This window comes from Eleutherodactylus coqui, chromosome 3, assembly GCF_035609145.1.
Source record: "Eleutherodactylus coqui strain aEleCoq1 chromosome 3, aEleCoq1.hap1, whole genome shotgun sequence".
In the NCBI taxonomy this organism is placed as follows: Eukaryota; Metazoa; Chordata; class Amphibia; order Anura; family Eleutherodactylidae; genus Eleutherodactylus; species Eleutherodactylus coqui.
Genome location: NC_089839.1, coordinates 30,144,868 through 30,159,734, shown reverse-complemented (window position 1 = coordinate 30,159,734; position 14,867 = coordinate 30,144,868). Strand labels below are relative to the sequence as shown.

Below are 14,867 nucleotides of genomic sequence, written 5' to 3'. Positions count from 1 at the left end.
GAGCCTCCATGTCCACCTGTATCACATCTTGTATCCAAGCTAGAGGCGGTACAACAGGGTACTAGATCTTCCATGCCCACCCATATCACATCCTGTATCCAAGCTAGAGGTGACCCAACAGGGTACTAGAGGCTCCATGCCTACCCGTATCACACCCTGCATCCAAGCTAGAGGTGGTACAACAGGGTACTAGAGCCTCCATGCCTACCCATATCACATCTTGCATCCAACGTAGAGGCAGTACAACAGTCTACTAGAACCTGCCTACAAGGAGTCAGCTTTCCACATTAAATAATCCTATTGCTCTGATGTTGTAATCACTTAATATGTGTGATTGTAATGTTGATATAAGTAAGTTTCATTTGATTCTGACAACTTCTAGATCAGTGGTTCTCAACGTGGACGTTTTTAATTCTCAAGGGAGCTGTCAAACGAAAAGGGGTGGCAGTAGGGGGGCATTGGAACATAAAGGTGGCAGTAGGGGGGTGTTCTCTGTTTGCTTTGCTTTTTTTTTTCATCTAGTAACTACATTTTTCTAAAAATTAGTAGTGATACCTCTGTTTTCGTCGATAATGCGTCCGAAAACAATCATTAAAGTCCGAAACCGACGCAAACCAAGGCAATTAGTTCCACATGAATCACTTACATACAATGGGAGTTGCGTGCAGCCTATGCGCCTCTATCATATAATGTTTGACTTTTATAACTCCATGACTCTGCTACAGATCAATCACACTTTATAACACTGGATCACCTACAGCAGGCTTTAACCCGCTGCATTCCATAATGCCACTGATTGGCAGCAACTGCTTCAAACTTTTACTTGCGTGGGGCTTTGGGAGTTGTAGTCTTAGTGGACGCCAAGAGTCTTTTCAGAACACTGATATAAACTACAACTCCCAGAGACCCACACAATTGTAAGTTTCAACCAATCAGCCGCATTATATAATACAGCGGGTTAGGTTGTTCTTTAGGGTATCCAGTATGATTGATCTGTAGTGGAGTCATGGAGTTATAAAAGTCATACATCTTTATATGATCAGCGACATAAGCAGTGCATTTTTGAAGCATACTTTATAAAAATGGCTGAAAAGAAGAAATGCCGTCAATATTCAAGTGAATACTTGAAATACGGATTCATCTTTCTCCTACAAATGGACAGCTTCCCTTGTGCCTAGTTTGTGAAAAGGCATTTTCAAATTAAGCTATGAAGCCTTCGAGACTGAGTTATCACCTTGCAAAAATGCATTTAAACAAAGTGGGTAAGACCATTTCATTTTTTTGTGGTTTAAAGTCAAAGTTTGAGAACCGCAGCACTGTAGGCAAGTTATTTGTAAAATCTGCTCTCAATGCTGACAAAGGCTCCTCTATATACAAATTTAAAATCTGCTATACCTGGCATAATGGCAGTCCACTGTGTGATCCATCGGCAGCACCTTGTTGCTAAACAATTATGTGAGAGATTCCATGATTCTCTGCGCTATGTAATTAATGCTGTTAACAAGCACTCTTTGAACGAACGTCTTTTCTGCAAGCTCTGTCAAGACCATGATGAAGAATTCAAATGTCTATTCCTACACACCAAAGTCAGGTGGCTGAACGTTGCCTATCTTGTAGACATATTTGACAAACTCAACACAAAGCTACAAAGAGACAAAATTAATTTCACTAAGGCTAAAGGTATAATCTTTTCCTTCATTGCCAAACTGGACCTTCATTCCAATAACCTGAGTCGATGCGAGCTCTATTAGTTTTCGAGTCTTCAAGAAATTGCACGTGTTAAGATCCTGCTTTTAATGGTCCATCTTGTCTCCAGTCAGCCATCTTATCATTTTCAGATTAATTTTCTTTGCAAACTAACTAGTGTCTCCTTTAAGCATCTCATGCCCTTTTAGATCTATTCCCTTTTACAAATTGAGATATGAATTTTCTAGGCGTGCAGCCAGCATCACTAGTGCGGAAGATTCTCAGGCTCACATATCAGTTGTTATGTCTTAAGTTTAGTGAGAAAATGTATTGTTTATCTGTTTTTCAATCAAATGTCTGATTCTCATGACTACACTTTCTATCCGTGAGAAATAACTTGTTTACAGCTTTGGCATAAAGCCACTCCCTTTCTTTTTTCATAAAGGTCTATGTTCTTAGAAAAAAATTTAGAATTCTTTGGAATACAACTTGTCTGGCTGTGTCACATTGACTTGTCCAGGCCTGTAACACTTTACTAATTCAAAACTCGGCAACATATCAACTGAGGGGGCCCTAGAATATCCCTAACAAAATTGGCGCCCAATGTGGGGCTTGAAGCAGGGAAAAAAAGGATGCTCTTTGTACCCCTATTCTCAGAACACAAGTGGGAAGTAGCAGCCCGGAATCACAGACTGAAAAACAGCCACTGTACGGTAAGACATTATCTTGCCAACCTGATCTGTGCTTCTTGGTTGATTTTTCTCTGGTCTGAGGGTAAATGTGCATGCTTACTTGTAAGTAAGACTTCAGGTTCATAAGTACCTTGATGGGCTGATAGGTTTCTTGAGTGGGAAGATATTTGCTTTGCTGTTGGCATTTGTTTATATGTACTATTCCAAGTCTGGGTATTGTGGAAGGTAGCAGACAGACAGTGACAAGCTATGAAATCCCCTTATTGACCTATAGATAGGCTTCTCGCAACCCAAAGGTTGTACCTATATAAAATACGACTGACTTTCAATAGTAGCTCATGGGGAAATAGAGTCAGGGAAGGACAGGCATTTGCATGATTGCTGGAATCTGTGCACATTTTCTCTTTGTGTTGTGGGTACTGTATAAGATTACGCAGAAAGCGTGGAAAAGGGCAGTAGTGAGCCCTCTTACTCATCTCTGAGTAAGGTACAGTTCTTGGAACTGCGAGAAGAAAAAAAGAGAAAAATGCACATTGATAGTTGAAGAAAATTGTAGCCCACTCACATCCTGTGAGGGGCTTTTCTCCACAGTGAAAGAATACAAAGGTTAAAAATGCAGAAAAGGTGGGGCTGTTAGAAGCTCCTACTGTGTGTTTATGTGTTTAACCATTCCTTGCAGTTAAACTAAAACAACTTTGTGTAGTCTGTGCTTCATGTTCTACTCATATTTCTACTTGAACATTCAGGGGGATATACCTCTTGTAATTACTAATGTTTAAAGTTGTTTGCATATTTTGGCTGCTTTCTAATATCTTTTGCCATATTTGAAGCATGTAACAGTGCTGAAAAAGCTATTATGCTGTTTCACAAAGAGATAACAGTGAGAGTTATTTTGAAAAGGTGAGGGCTATCATTCTTGGACTTCAGTCTGTATTCAGGGTCACAGAAAGAGAAGTAAACCAAGTGTGAATGGAATAGAAACTTGTAATGAATTAAGTGAATTACACTGTCTGTGTAAAAATAGAAAACCTATAAGAATTTTAAAGTATAGTCTTGCTGTTCTTTGTGTAAATGTTAGTTTTGTGATTTGGTGGACGTATGTATAATTGTTAAATGGTGTTACTGTTGTACTTTCTCTGTGAAACTGTTCTGCCCCGCTCTCTGAGCTCTGTCAACATATCAACTGAGGGGTCCCTAAAATATCCCTAACACAGGCGAAGACAGAGACAAACTTCAACATCCAGACGTAGACGTTTTTTGCTCATGGCTCAAACAAGCCAAAGAAAACATGCAAACTAGGTTTCATGATCTATGTACCCTTGAAATACCAGTGTGGGTAGTCAATCCATTTTCAGCAGACGCAGGAGAATTTCATCTCTTATTACAAGAACAGTTGATCGAATTAAAACATGATAGCGAAGCCCAAACACTTTTCCAACAATGTGGCTAAGAATATTTTGGGGTGAAAGTGAAGAATTCCTATCCTATCCTGTGGCAGGAAGTTAAGTTGCTTGTGTTAGCTTTTCCAACTACGTACTTAATGAAGAGGGGCTTCAGTGCAGTTAAGCAGCTCCTGACAAAAGCAAGAAACAAACTTCAGATATGTGTAAAGGGCGACTTGAGACTGCAGTTGACAAAGATAGAACCAGATATCGTGGAATTGGCGTCTGCTCATCAGTCCCAAGACAGCCATTAATGACACAGATTGATTGTGGCAAGCATTATTATTATTAGTCAAATTTCATTGTTCTTGCATTTTAATTTGTCTTCTAACCATTAAGAATTAAGGTGTATCTTGCATTTTCTTAATACATTTCTATCAAATGATAATTAAAGATGGTATTATTGCTTGCTTCCCCCAAAAATTATCTTCTGTAATAAAACCTATTTATTATGGTATGGTAGAATACTTCTTTGGTAATTTTTAAAGACATGTTTTCACAATTAATGCTAATCATTAGTTAAACACTATCAAACTTTCAAAAAAAAGTATTCAGTATTTTAATTTGTACTTTTAACTTTGTAAACAAGCTAAGCTTTGACTGGGTTTAAACTAGTAAGCAGACATGAGTGAGCACGCTCGAATAGGGCAGTTACTCGAACGAGCTTCGCTCTTCTCAAGTAACTGCATTCTCGTCTGAGCAGGCTCGGGAGGCGGCAGGGGTGGGGGGAGAGTGAGAGAGATCTCTCTCCCCGCTACCCCCTGCCGCCCCCCGTTCACATCACCGCCCCTCCCCCCTCTGAGCCTGCACGGACGAGAAAGTAGTTACTCGAGAAGAGCGATGCTCGCTTGAGTAACTGCCTTATCCAAGCATACTTGCTCATCTCTACTAGTAAGGCTTAGGGGGGCGCTGGCCACCATCCCAATACCTAATGGGGGCGCTGGGCTGAAAAAGGTTGAGAACCACTGTTCTAGAAGCTTGATTTTTTTATTTTGACAATGAGAATATTTGTACAGTTTTATCTCACCTCAAGGATAAGGGTGGCTTTAATGGGGAAAAAGATCACTCAAAGTAGTGATTTTCAGTGATAGTTGTGCCATGTAAACATGGGAACTGACAGGGTACTGAATGTGAAATCACTTAATGGTTGCTAGGTGCTAGGTTTGTTATGGCGCAATGAAATGCTACAAGATTTGCAGAAATCTCAGCTTCATCTACCTGATGTTTTAGTGGGACATTTTGCTTTTCCTCTGGACAATCCTGGGAATATAGAGGACTGGTACATCTCTCTGGGGGGTTTCTCTGACTGGTTCCATCTATGGAGAATAATCAGAGAGACTGAATACATTATATATCTAATGATCAGATGATAGTGAGACAACAAAGAAAGGTTTCCTCTTACCCAGTAATATGAAAAGCTGCTGATCCTCTATCTTGACATTTTTGTACATATCCTGATGTCCTAAATATTCCCACTTCTCAATCTTGACGTCTAGACAATCTTGGGAATATAGAGGACTGGGACATCTCTCTGGGGGATTTCTCTGACTGGATCCATCTATAGGAAATAACCAGACAGACTGAATACCTTATATATCTGATGATCAGATGATGGCGAGACTAGCCGATCCTCAAAACTGTCCTCTACAATCAATGAAGGTCTCCTCTTACCTGGTGATGTGAGGGGCTGCTGATCCTCCATCATGACGTCCTTGTACAGATCCTTGTGTCCTTCTAAATACTCCCACTCCTCCATGGAGAAATAGACAGTGACGTCCTGACACCTTATAGGAACCTGACACACACAATATACCGTCATCCTCCAGACTCCTCCCTTGGTGTTCTTATATAATGTCCCCCATTCCCAGCAGGGCTCACCTCTCCGGTCAGCAGCTCAGTGATCCTCTGGGTAAGTTCTAGGATCTTCTGCTCATGTATCAGTGAATGAGGTGAAGGCTCGGTGATGGGGCTCTGAGTCCGGCTCCGTCCTCCTGACACACGAGGGGTCACACACTCACCAGACGACTTCTTCACTACTGAGTAATCCTGTGGATGGTGAGACACTGATCACTACATGGAGCCTAAGAATCCTTCACCTTTCCCATCATTCCCCTGTTTATTACTAGAGATAAGAGTGACATCACGTGAAGCTCTCACCTCTCCAGTTATCCAGAAGATGATCTCCAGGGTGAGGTCTAATATCCGGGCAGCCATGGCATCTCTGTTCTTGTCCATCCTTGGTGGGTCATTGATGGAAAGGACCATTATCCTGTATCTGTGAGAGTCCTGTACCTAAGGAACCTGAGGGAAACAAGAACATCTTCCTTTAAAAGAAATTGTACCATAATTTCAAGTTATCCCATATCGACAGGATAGACCGTCCTATTGAAAGTGAATAGACCAGTGCACTTGCTAGACCTGCACTTCATTGTCTGCACCTCACTGCGGGGAAGGTGGTGGTCATGGTGGTGGGAGGTGCAGCAACACCACAGTGAGTGTGATTGCTATGGGACTCCTGATCTAGAGATCAGGGGGTATCAGCAGTGAGATGCCCACTGATCAGCAAATTATCCCATATCCTGTGGCCTAAGTTGCTATTGCAGCCACTGTTCCCAATTAATTCAATACAATACCAACTTGAGCCGCTGCAATGCGCATGGAACTGTCAGCTTCTACCTCCATACACACTAATAGTGGGCTGGATAACAGCTGATTACTAGTGTTCTAAACTGAGGACCCCTGCCGAGAAAATCCAGCTCATCCAACGCTTGGGGAAAAAAAAATAATAGAAAATCTTAAACCTTTTGTTGAAAATTATGTAAAATCGCTTTGATACCAGAGCACAATACGCCATGGTGTCGTTATTCCCTTGATGTGCTTCCTATGCCATCCGGCACCCTTACTGATAGCAAATTAATTAAAAACCGTACTGAATTTTAACCCGTTTAGGACCAGCCACGGTAAATTTACGGCGATAGTCCTGGACTTAAAGCACTGCCAATAGTAAAATTACGGCGGCACTTTAAGTCTCCTGTCTCTGCAATCAGAGACAGGAACAGGTTATCAGCTGTTAGTGACAGCTGATAACCCGGAGCAGAAGGCAGGAGGGGTATTTAACCCTTTCTGCCTTCTACTTCCCTGATACACAGTGCTCAATGAGCCCTGTGTGGGGAAAGTGAAGGTAAAATGCACTTTCACCACGGAAGCCTCGGGGGAGCATGTGACCTTCTGAGATTCCCTGCTACTGCAGACCCTGGCAGCTCTGCAAGAGACTAATGTCACTACAGGGGATGCTTTCCCCTGTAACTGGGGCTCCTATGGATGACCTACCTGACACTAAAAAGTTTCAAAAACTGAACTTTTTGCGTTTTCATCATTTACTAACAGACCAAAACGTTATCCCTCCTTTTTAGTATGTGGTACTAGTATGGCTCCTAGGCTTTATGGGCATCAAGGGCATTATGAGCTAAGACTGCTCTGAGGCGACCTCGTGATAAAGAGGACAAAAGGCTGCGATCCCGTCTGCTAAAGTTAGATCTTATTTTCAATGGGAATGATCCTGCGTGATCAATATGTAAAATCATGCAATTCGTTATTACTATGAAAATGCTCGTTTCTCACTGATTGAAAGACAAATAAAAATAAATATATATATATATGTATCTTTACAAGCTGTCATTTTTATTTCACTGTGGAATCAGCAAAATTCTTATTGTTGGCCTGATTACTGTAACTTAATGCTAATCGGCCTTCTCCTCACTAAACTCTCCCCTCTCCAATCTATATTGAATATAGCAGCCAGACTCAGCTTTTAGTCTAACTGCTACACGATGCCACTACCCTGTGCCAGTTACTACACCCATGCCGCTACCCTGTGCCAGTTACTACACCCATGCCGCTACCCTAGGCCAGTTACTACACCCATGCCGCTACCCTAGGCCAGTTACTACACCCATGCCGCTACCCTAGGCCAGTTACTACACCCATGCCGCTACCCTAGGCCAGTTACTACACCCATGCCGCTACCCTAGGCCAGTTACTACACCCATGCCGCTACCCTAGGCCAGTTACTACACCCATGCCGCTACCCTAGGCCAGTTACTACACCCATGCCGCTACCCTAGGCCAGTTACTACACCCATGCCGCTACCCTAGGCCAGTTACTACACCCATGCCGCTACCCTAGGCCAGTTACTACACCGATGCCGCTACCCTGTGCCAGTTACAACACCGATGCCGCTACCCTAGGCCAGTTACTACAACGATGCCGCTACCCTAGGCCAGTTACTACAACGATGCCGCTACCCTAGGCCAGTTACTACAACGATGCCGCTACCCTAGGCCAGTTACTACAACGATGCCGCTACCCTAGGCCAGTTACTACAACGATGCCGCTACCCTAGGCCAGTTACTACAACGATGCCGCTACCCTAGGCCAGTTACTACAACGATGCCGCTACCCTAGGCCAGTTACTACAACGATGCCGCTACCCTAGGCCAGTTACTACAACGATGCCGCTACCCTAGGCCAGTTACTACAACGATGCCGCTACCCTAGGCCAGTTACTACAACGATGCCGCTACCCTAGGCCAGTTACTACACCCATGCCGCTACCCTAGGCCAGTTACTACACCCATGCCGCTACCCTAGGCCAGTTACTACACCCATGCCGCTACCCTAGGCCAGTTACTACACCCATGCCGCTACCCTGTGCCAGTTACAACACCGATGCCGCTACCCTGTGCCAGTTACAACACCGATGCCGCTACCCTAGGCCAGTTACTACAACGATGCCGCTACCCTAGGCCAGTTACTACAACGATGCCGCTACCCTAGGCCAGTTACTACAACTATGCCGCTACCCTAGGCCAGTTACTACAACTATGCCGCTACCCTAGGCCAGTTACTACAACGATGCCGCTACCCTAGGCCAGTTACTACAACGATGCCGCTACCCTAGGCCAGTTACTACACCCATGCCGCTACCCTAGGCCAGTTACTACACCCATGCCGCTACCCTAGGCCAGTTACTACACCCATGCCGCTACCCTAGGCCAGTTACTACACCCATGCCGCTACCCTAGGCCAGTTACTACACCCATGCCGCTACCCTAGGCCAGTTACTACACCCATGCCGCTACCCTAGGCCAGTTACTACACCCATGCCGCTACCCTAGGCCAGTTACTACACCCATGCCGCTACCCTAGGCCAGTTACTACACCCATGCCGCTACCCTAGGCCAGTTACTACAACGATGCCGCTACCCTAGGCCAGTTACTACAACGATGCCGCTACCCTAGGCCAGTTACTACGCCCATGACTCTGTCTTGTGTCAATCACTATATAGATACCTCCACCATACCCTAAGACAACCATGTCTGGGCTGCAAACTGTGAAGTGGCAAGAATTAGCTGGAGCCATCATGATGGTCCTGAGCAGATGGAGAATTTGAATTTTGGATAAAAAGAAGAGGACCTGAGAATGAAGGGGCTGCATCTGGTTTAGTGCTGTGTGATGGGAATATAATCCCAGAGAATGGGGACTCTTCCAGGGGTCGGAGAGCAGAATTTACATCTGGACCCCCTACTGTGTGAGCCGGAGAAGCAGCACTCTCTATGGCAGGTGCTGCCCCCTGCTGGCAGGACTTCAGTGTAATAACTATAATAAAGCAAGAACCTGGAACTCACTGAATGAAAAACCTCCTGCTGGGAAGAAAGAAGACGACGAGCGGACTACAAGTCACATGTACCCCGACCAACACTGACCTGCAGAGGGAAGAGACTAGTGGCTACAGGACCTTCGCTGATGTCACAATGATGTGATGCGTTACATGCTGTTCATTGGTTGTGTACATGTTAGTGGCTACAGGACCTTTGGTGATGTCATCGTCATGTGATCAGTTACATACATGGGATAGGTCATGTTATTGTTAGTAACTACAGGACTTCGGTGATGTCATGACCATGTGATCCGTTACATACATGGGATAGGTCATGTAATTGTTAGTGACTGCAGGACCTTTGGTGATGTCATGACCATGTGATCGGTCACATGTGTGGGAGGAGTCAGGGTATCCTGCTGGAGGAGCTCTATGATGTCATGAGCAGGATTTCTAATAAAATGTGGTCTGATTGTATCTAAGTCACAGTTGTAGACAAACACAATGTAATTAGTAACACACACAGTTGTATCGCTCAGGTCTTTTATTGAGCATCTGGAGTAACATCCACAGTGCAGGCAGAAAACTAAGTGAACCCTTGAATTTAAAGGGGTATTCTGACATGAATGTAATTAATGGTTTTGAAGCACAAAATTCCTTCGGTCTTTGTCTCTTTTTACAAAGCAGTGGGTCAGCAGTAGTTAAAGCGGATTTCCAGGGAAATAATATTAATGATCTATAGAGATGAGCGAACCTACTCGGCCACGCCCCTTTTTCATCCGAGCGCCGCGATTTTCGAGTACTTCCGTACTCGGGTAAAAAGATTCGGGGGGCACCGTGGGTGAGTGGGGGGTTGCAGCGGGGAGTGGCGGGAGAGAGAGAGGGCTCCCCCCTGTTCCCCGCTGCTACCCCACGCCCCGCCACACCTCCCCCCGCCCCCCCGGGCCCCCCGAATGTTTTCACCCGAGTACGGAAGTACTCGAAGATTGCGGTGCTCGATCGAGTAATTACTCGAAACGTGTATATTCGCTCATCTCTAATGATCTATCATCAGGATAGGTCATCGAAAATTGATTGGCCTGGGGTCTGTTGCTTGAGACCCCAACCGATCAACTGAGCGGGCGCATGCTGTTGGCACCACAAATATACAGAGGTCGGAGCGGAAACCTTCATGCCGACCTCCCAAGTGGCTGGCACTTGTAACTGCAGGCATGGCTCCTATTTATTTCAGGCAACAGCTTTAGTGAGTTGTTCTTTTAGTGAGTTGTTCTTTGTATTAAAACAAAGAAATCATATACCCCAAATGTACTGGCATCGTTCCCAGGCTATGTACTGAGAGTACGGCTAAAATGTGCTTTCTTATCTGTATCATTGGGGAACACAGTGAAGACCATGGGTATAGCTACTGCCACTAGGAGGCGATACTAAACAGAAAGTGTTAATTCCTTCCACTAGCTATATCCCTTTTGCAGGCACCACACTAATCAATTTTAAAGCTTAGTGTCTACAGGAGGCAGATGTCCTAGTTTAGGTCTCCAGGAAAAAACGTTGGATTCTGGGAATACAGGGAGTCAGGACTCCCCGTCACCCCACAGGGAGGGCAAACAGTATGGTATTGCTGCCGTACTGTTGTGTCTGACTCACAGAAGAAAAAGGAGACACGATCATGTCTCAGTAGACTCGATCATAGCCCTTCAGCCATACGGTTCCCCATTCTGGAGCGCTACCATCCTCCATAATGGTGAGTACAGTGGAGTTCACTGCTGGAGAGAGCAGGGAGCTGTACCCAAGAGGCCCAGCCTGCGAGAAAGAAGCGCGGCTTCACAGACCTACTCCGCAAGCAGGTGACTTCTTTCTACAGAGGTGAGTGCCCCTTGTCTATCAGAGGGTAAGTAACAAGGGACAGAGAGGTGACTATCCTCCCTCCCCGCATCCAACCATCTTCTGTTTGAAGGGTTCTCTCTTCCCCGTGTCCCTTCACTAGGGCTCTGGGCACACAGATTTTCAGTGGGTTCCAAGGGCCAGCGACCGCGTTAATTTAGGTTCTGGTTTTTGGGCCTACCTTTTGTCCTTTGTCTACGGCAGTGGCACTGCTTGCCGGAGTCCTCACGGATGCCGGAAAGCTGAGGGGAATGTGGATCTGGTGACGGTGCTGCTTGCTGGCATGTGTGGCAGCCCGTGTCCACAACCGGTTGGCCTCACTAAATCGAGGCCTCCGTTTTTCTGGCCTGCTAGGCCCCAGCGATAGCGCTGTGTCTCGGGGCAGCAGAGGGGGAAGGGCCCATAGTTTTGGCCAGAGTGAAAATTTAGGCCCTGGCTTTCGACCTAGCAGGACACACACATACGTATGCTTGACAAAGTCCGCTGCGTCGGACGAAATGTCGCAAGTTTGACAACGAATTTAGTTTTTAAATTAATAAAGAGGACATCTGGAATTTTACTCTATTGATGACTACCTGACGATTCTTTGAAGATTCCTATGAGGTGCTGCTTACATACGTTTATTTGTCTATTGGTTAATGGACCCTTAAAGTCCGAATCGTACGATGAGCGTGCATACTCCAAGTCTGTTTCTTTCTCCCCCACTGCTGTGGTTACTTGGTGTGCTGTTGAGACTTCTTTCACATTTGAAAAAGAGAGGGACAAGTGAAATAAGAGATCCTCCTCCTCGGCCATCTTGCTCCTCTCTGAGAAGACATACCTTTCTGCAATGCTCTGCAGAAACACGCTGCCGCTGTGAAAAAGGAGAAGCACAGATATCACAGAGATCCAGAAGCTCCAGCTGTGATCCACTTTCCACTTGGATTGGGTAAGCTCTGCCTGGAGCAATCTTCCCCTATTCCTCTCCTGCGTATCGCCCAGTGATACTTCCTGGGTGCTTTTGCTAATGCCATATCCGACCCCAATCAGGAAGGTTACGGACAGGTTACAGCCAGGGCCACCTTTCATACCAAACCTAAATTTCCATGCCATTAGTCTAAAGCCCACTGTGCGGACTGCATCTTATTGACTCAGGTGCCTGTAGAACCCACTACGGCTTCCCCTCCTGTCCCTGTAGACCAACTGGTCGAACCCGAATGGACACCCTCCATCACCATGGCAGTATCCGACTTGGCCAGGGCGTCGCAAGCCATATTACATAGGCTGGATCGTGATCACAGCTATGCATATTCTCAAGGATCGGATGGGGATGTTTCGCTTCGGGAATCATCACGTGCCAGGCCTCGTAAGAGGCATAGATCCGCTAATTCCCGGTGCTCGTCTGGTCCCGGACAAGCAGGCCTTCGGGTCGAGTCCAGGGACAGTAGCCATGTGGAGGGGGAACTTTCTCACTCAACATCTCCCTCCGACACAGATGAGGAACAAGCCTCTAAATTATCTAATTTAGTGGACAGCCTAATTGTGGAGGTAAAAGAAATGTTCCATGTGGATGAGCAGTCCTTAATGGTTACCACCGCGGCTGTTTCTTTCAGAAGTCACACGCCCTCTCCTCAGTCCTTCCCACCTCATGAGGATTTTGAGAACCTCCTCACTAAGGAGTGGGAAGTCCCTGATAAGCATCTTAAGATACCCAAGGCCTGGGACATTATGTACCCTTTTCCAGCAGACCTGGTAAAGAAATGATCCTCCTCTCCGGTGGTGGATCTTCTGGTAGTTCGCTTCGCTAAACATACCACGCTACCCATGTCAGATTTCCAAAATTTGGCCTGGCGCAAACAGGCTTGGTTACTAAGGGGATAATAATAATGTTTACTTATATAACACCAACATATTCTGCAGTGCTTACAAAACAGGGGGAACAGAAACAAAACCACAGTTGCATCTAGTAATCAGTTGATGGAGAAATTAGGTGTGAGCGGCCTGCTCCAATGAGCTTACATACTACAAATAGTGGAGTGATAAAGAAGCTAAAGGGGCTGGAGATGTGCAAGGTATGGCGAGATGGAGAGTGTGGGAGGCTATACACATTGACAATGGTCAAATTAAGCCGTGTAGTGGCCGAATTGGTATGACTGCAGGGGGTGGTTGATGGCGGCTAGCAAAGATTGCAATCAGTAGGACATGAGCATGTTACCAGGAGAAGTACAGACGGGTTTGGTTTAGGGGATATGATATGCCTCCCTGAAGAGGTGAGTTTTTAGTGCATGCCTGAAATTATGTGTATCAGGGATTGCCTGGATAGTTTAGGGTAGCATGTTCCAGAGGATAGGTTCTGCACTGGAGAAGTCTTGGAGGTAGGAATGAGAGGTTCGGGTTAAAGGGACACTTAATCTGAATTCGTTAGCGGCGTGGAGGGTGCAGGCTGGGTGGTGAATTGAGATGAGGGATGCAATAAAGGTGCTATGGAGAGCTTTGTGGAAGAGCTAGCGAGTTTGAATTGGATTCTGTATTTGACAGGCAGCCAGTGCAATGACTGGCACAGGGCAGAGGAGTCCGAGTAGTGGCTGGCAAGGTAGATGAGCCTAGCTGCACATTCAGGATGGATTGGAGAGGTGAGAATCTGGCACAGAAATATATGGGGGTGATCAGCAACGAGTTGCAGTAATCGAGACGAGAGTGGATGAGAGCAACAGTAAGCATTTTTAACATGTCCATGATAAAAGAAGGGCAGATTCTTGCGATGATCTTGAGGTGCAGGTGACATGTTCGGGCAAGGGATTGGATGTAGGGGATAAAGGAGAGAACGGAGTCAAATATAACCCCAAGGCAGCGGGCGTCCTATCTGGGAGTTATGATGGTGCCACACACTGAAATGGAGATGTCAGGATGAGGTCGATTAACAGAGGGCGGAATCATGAGTAGGTCAGTTTTTGAGAGGTTTAATTTTAGGTAGAGCAAAGACATGGTGTTACAGACAGTCAGTGGCATTCTGAAGGAATGGTGCTGTGATGTCATGGGTAGACATGTATAACGGGGTGTCATCAGCATAGAGATGGTACTGATAGCCAAATCTCCTGATGGTTTGTCCAATAGGGGCTGTTTAGGTGGAGAAGAGGAGGGGGCCGAGGACCAAGCCCTGGGGGACCCCCAACAGCAAGGGTAAGAGGAGAGGAGGTAGAGCCTACAAAGGATACTCTAAATGAGCGGTAAGATAGGTAGGAGAACCAGGAAAGAGCAGAGTCCTTTAGGCCGATGAAGCAAAGCATACTGAGGAGTTTGTGGTCAACAGTGTCACATGCTGCGGAGAGGTCGAGGAGGATCAGTAGGGAGTAGTTACCCCTCGATTTAGCTGTCAACACTTTTGTAAGGGCAGTTTCTGTCAAGTGTAAAGGGCAGAAGCCAGACTATAGGGGGTCAAAAAGCGAGTTTTCTGAGTGATAGCTTATAAGGCAGGAGTAGACAAGCCATTCTAATAATTTGGACAGCATCGGTCGAGTGAAGAGTT

General features: G+C 45.7%; 1 protein-coding gene across 1 annotated transcript in view; it reads right to left on the bottom strand.

Annotated features, from left to right (window-relative positions):
- The window catches only part of LOC136620555 (zinc finger protein 665-like), a 174,157-nt gene extending 164,563 nt beyond the window's left edge, over nucleotides 1-9,594 (bottom strand). The window contains exons 1-4 of the mRNA XM_066595402.1: nucleotides 9,510-9,594; nucleotides 5,978-6,121; nucleotides 5,699-5,866; nucleotides 5,492-5,615 (exon numbers count right to left, since the gene is read on the bottom strand). Of these exons, the coding sequence (XP_066451499.1) occupies nucleotides 5,492-5,615; nucleotides 5,699-5,866; nucleotides 5,978-6,085 (400 nt within the window). The 5' untranslated portion in view covers nucleotides 6,086-6,121; nucleotides 9,510-9,594. The remainder of the gene's footprint in view (nucleotides 1-5,491; nucleotides 5,616-5,698; nucleotides 5,867-5,977; nucleotides 6,122-9,509) is intronic.
- Between the last annotated feature and the right edge of the window lie 5,273 nt (nucleotides 9,595-14,867).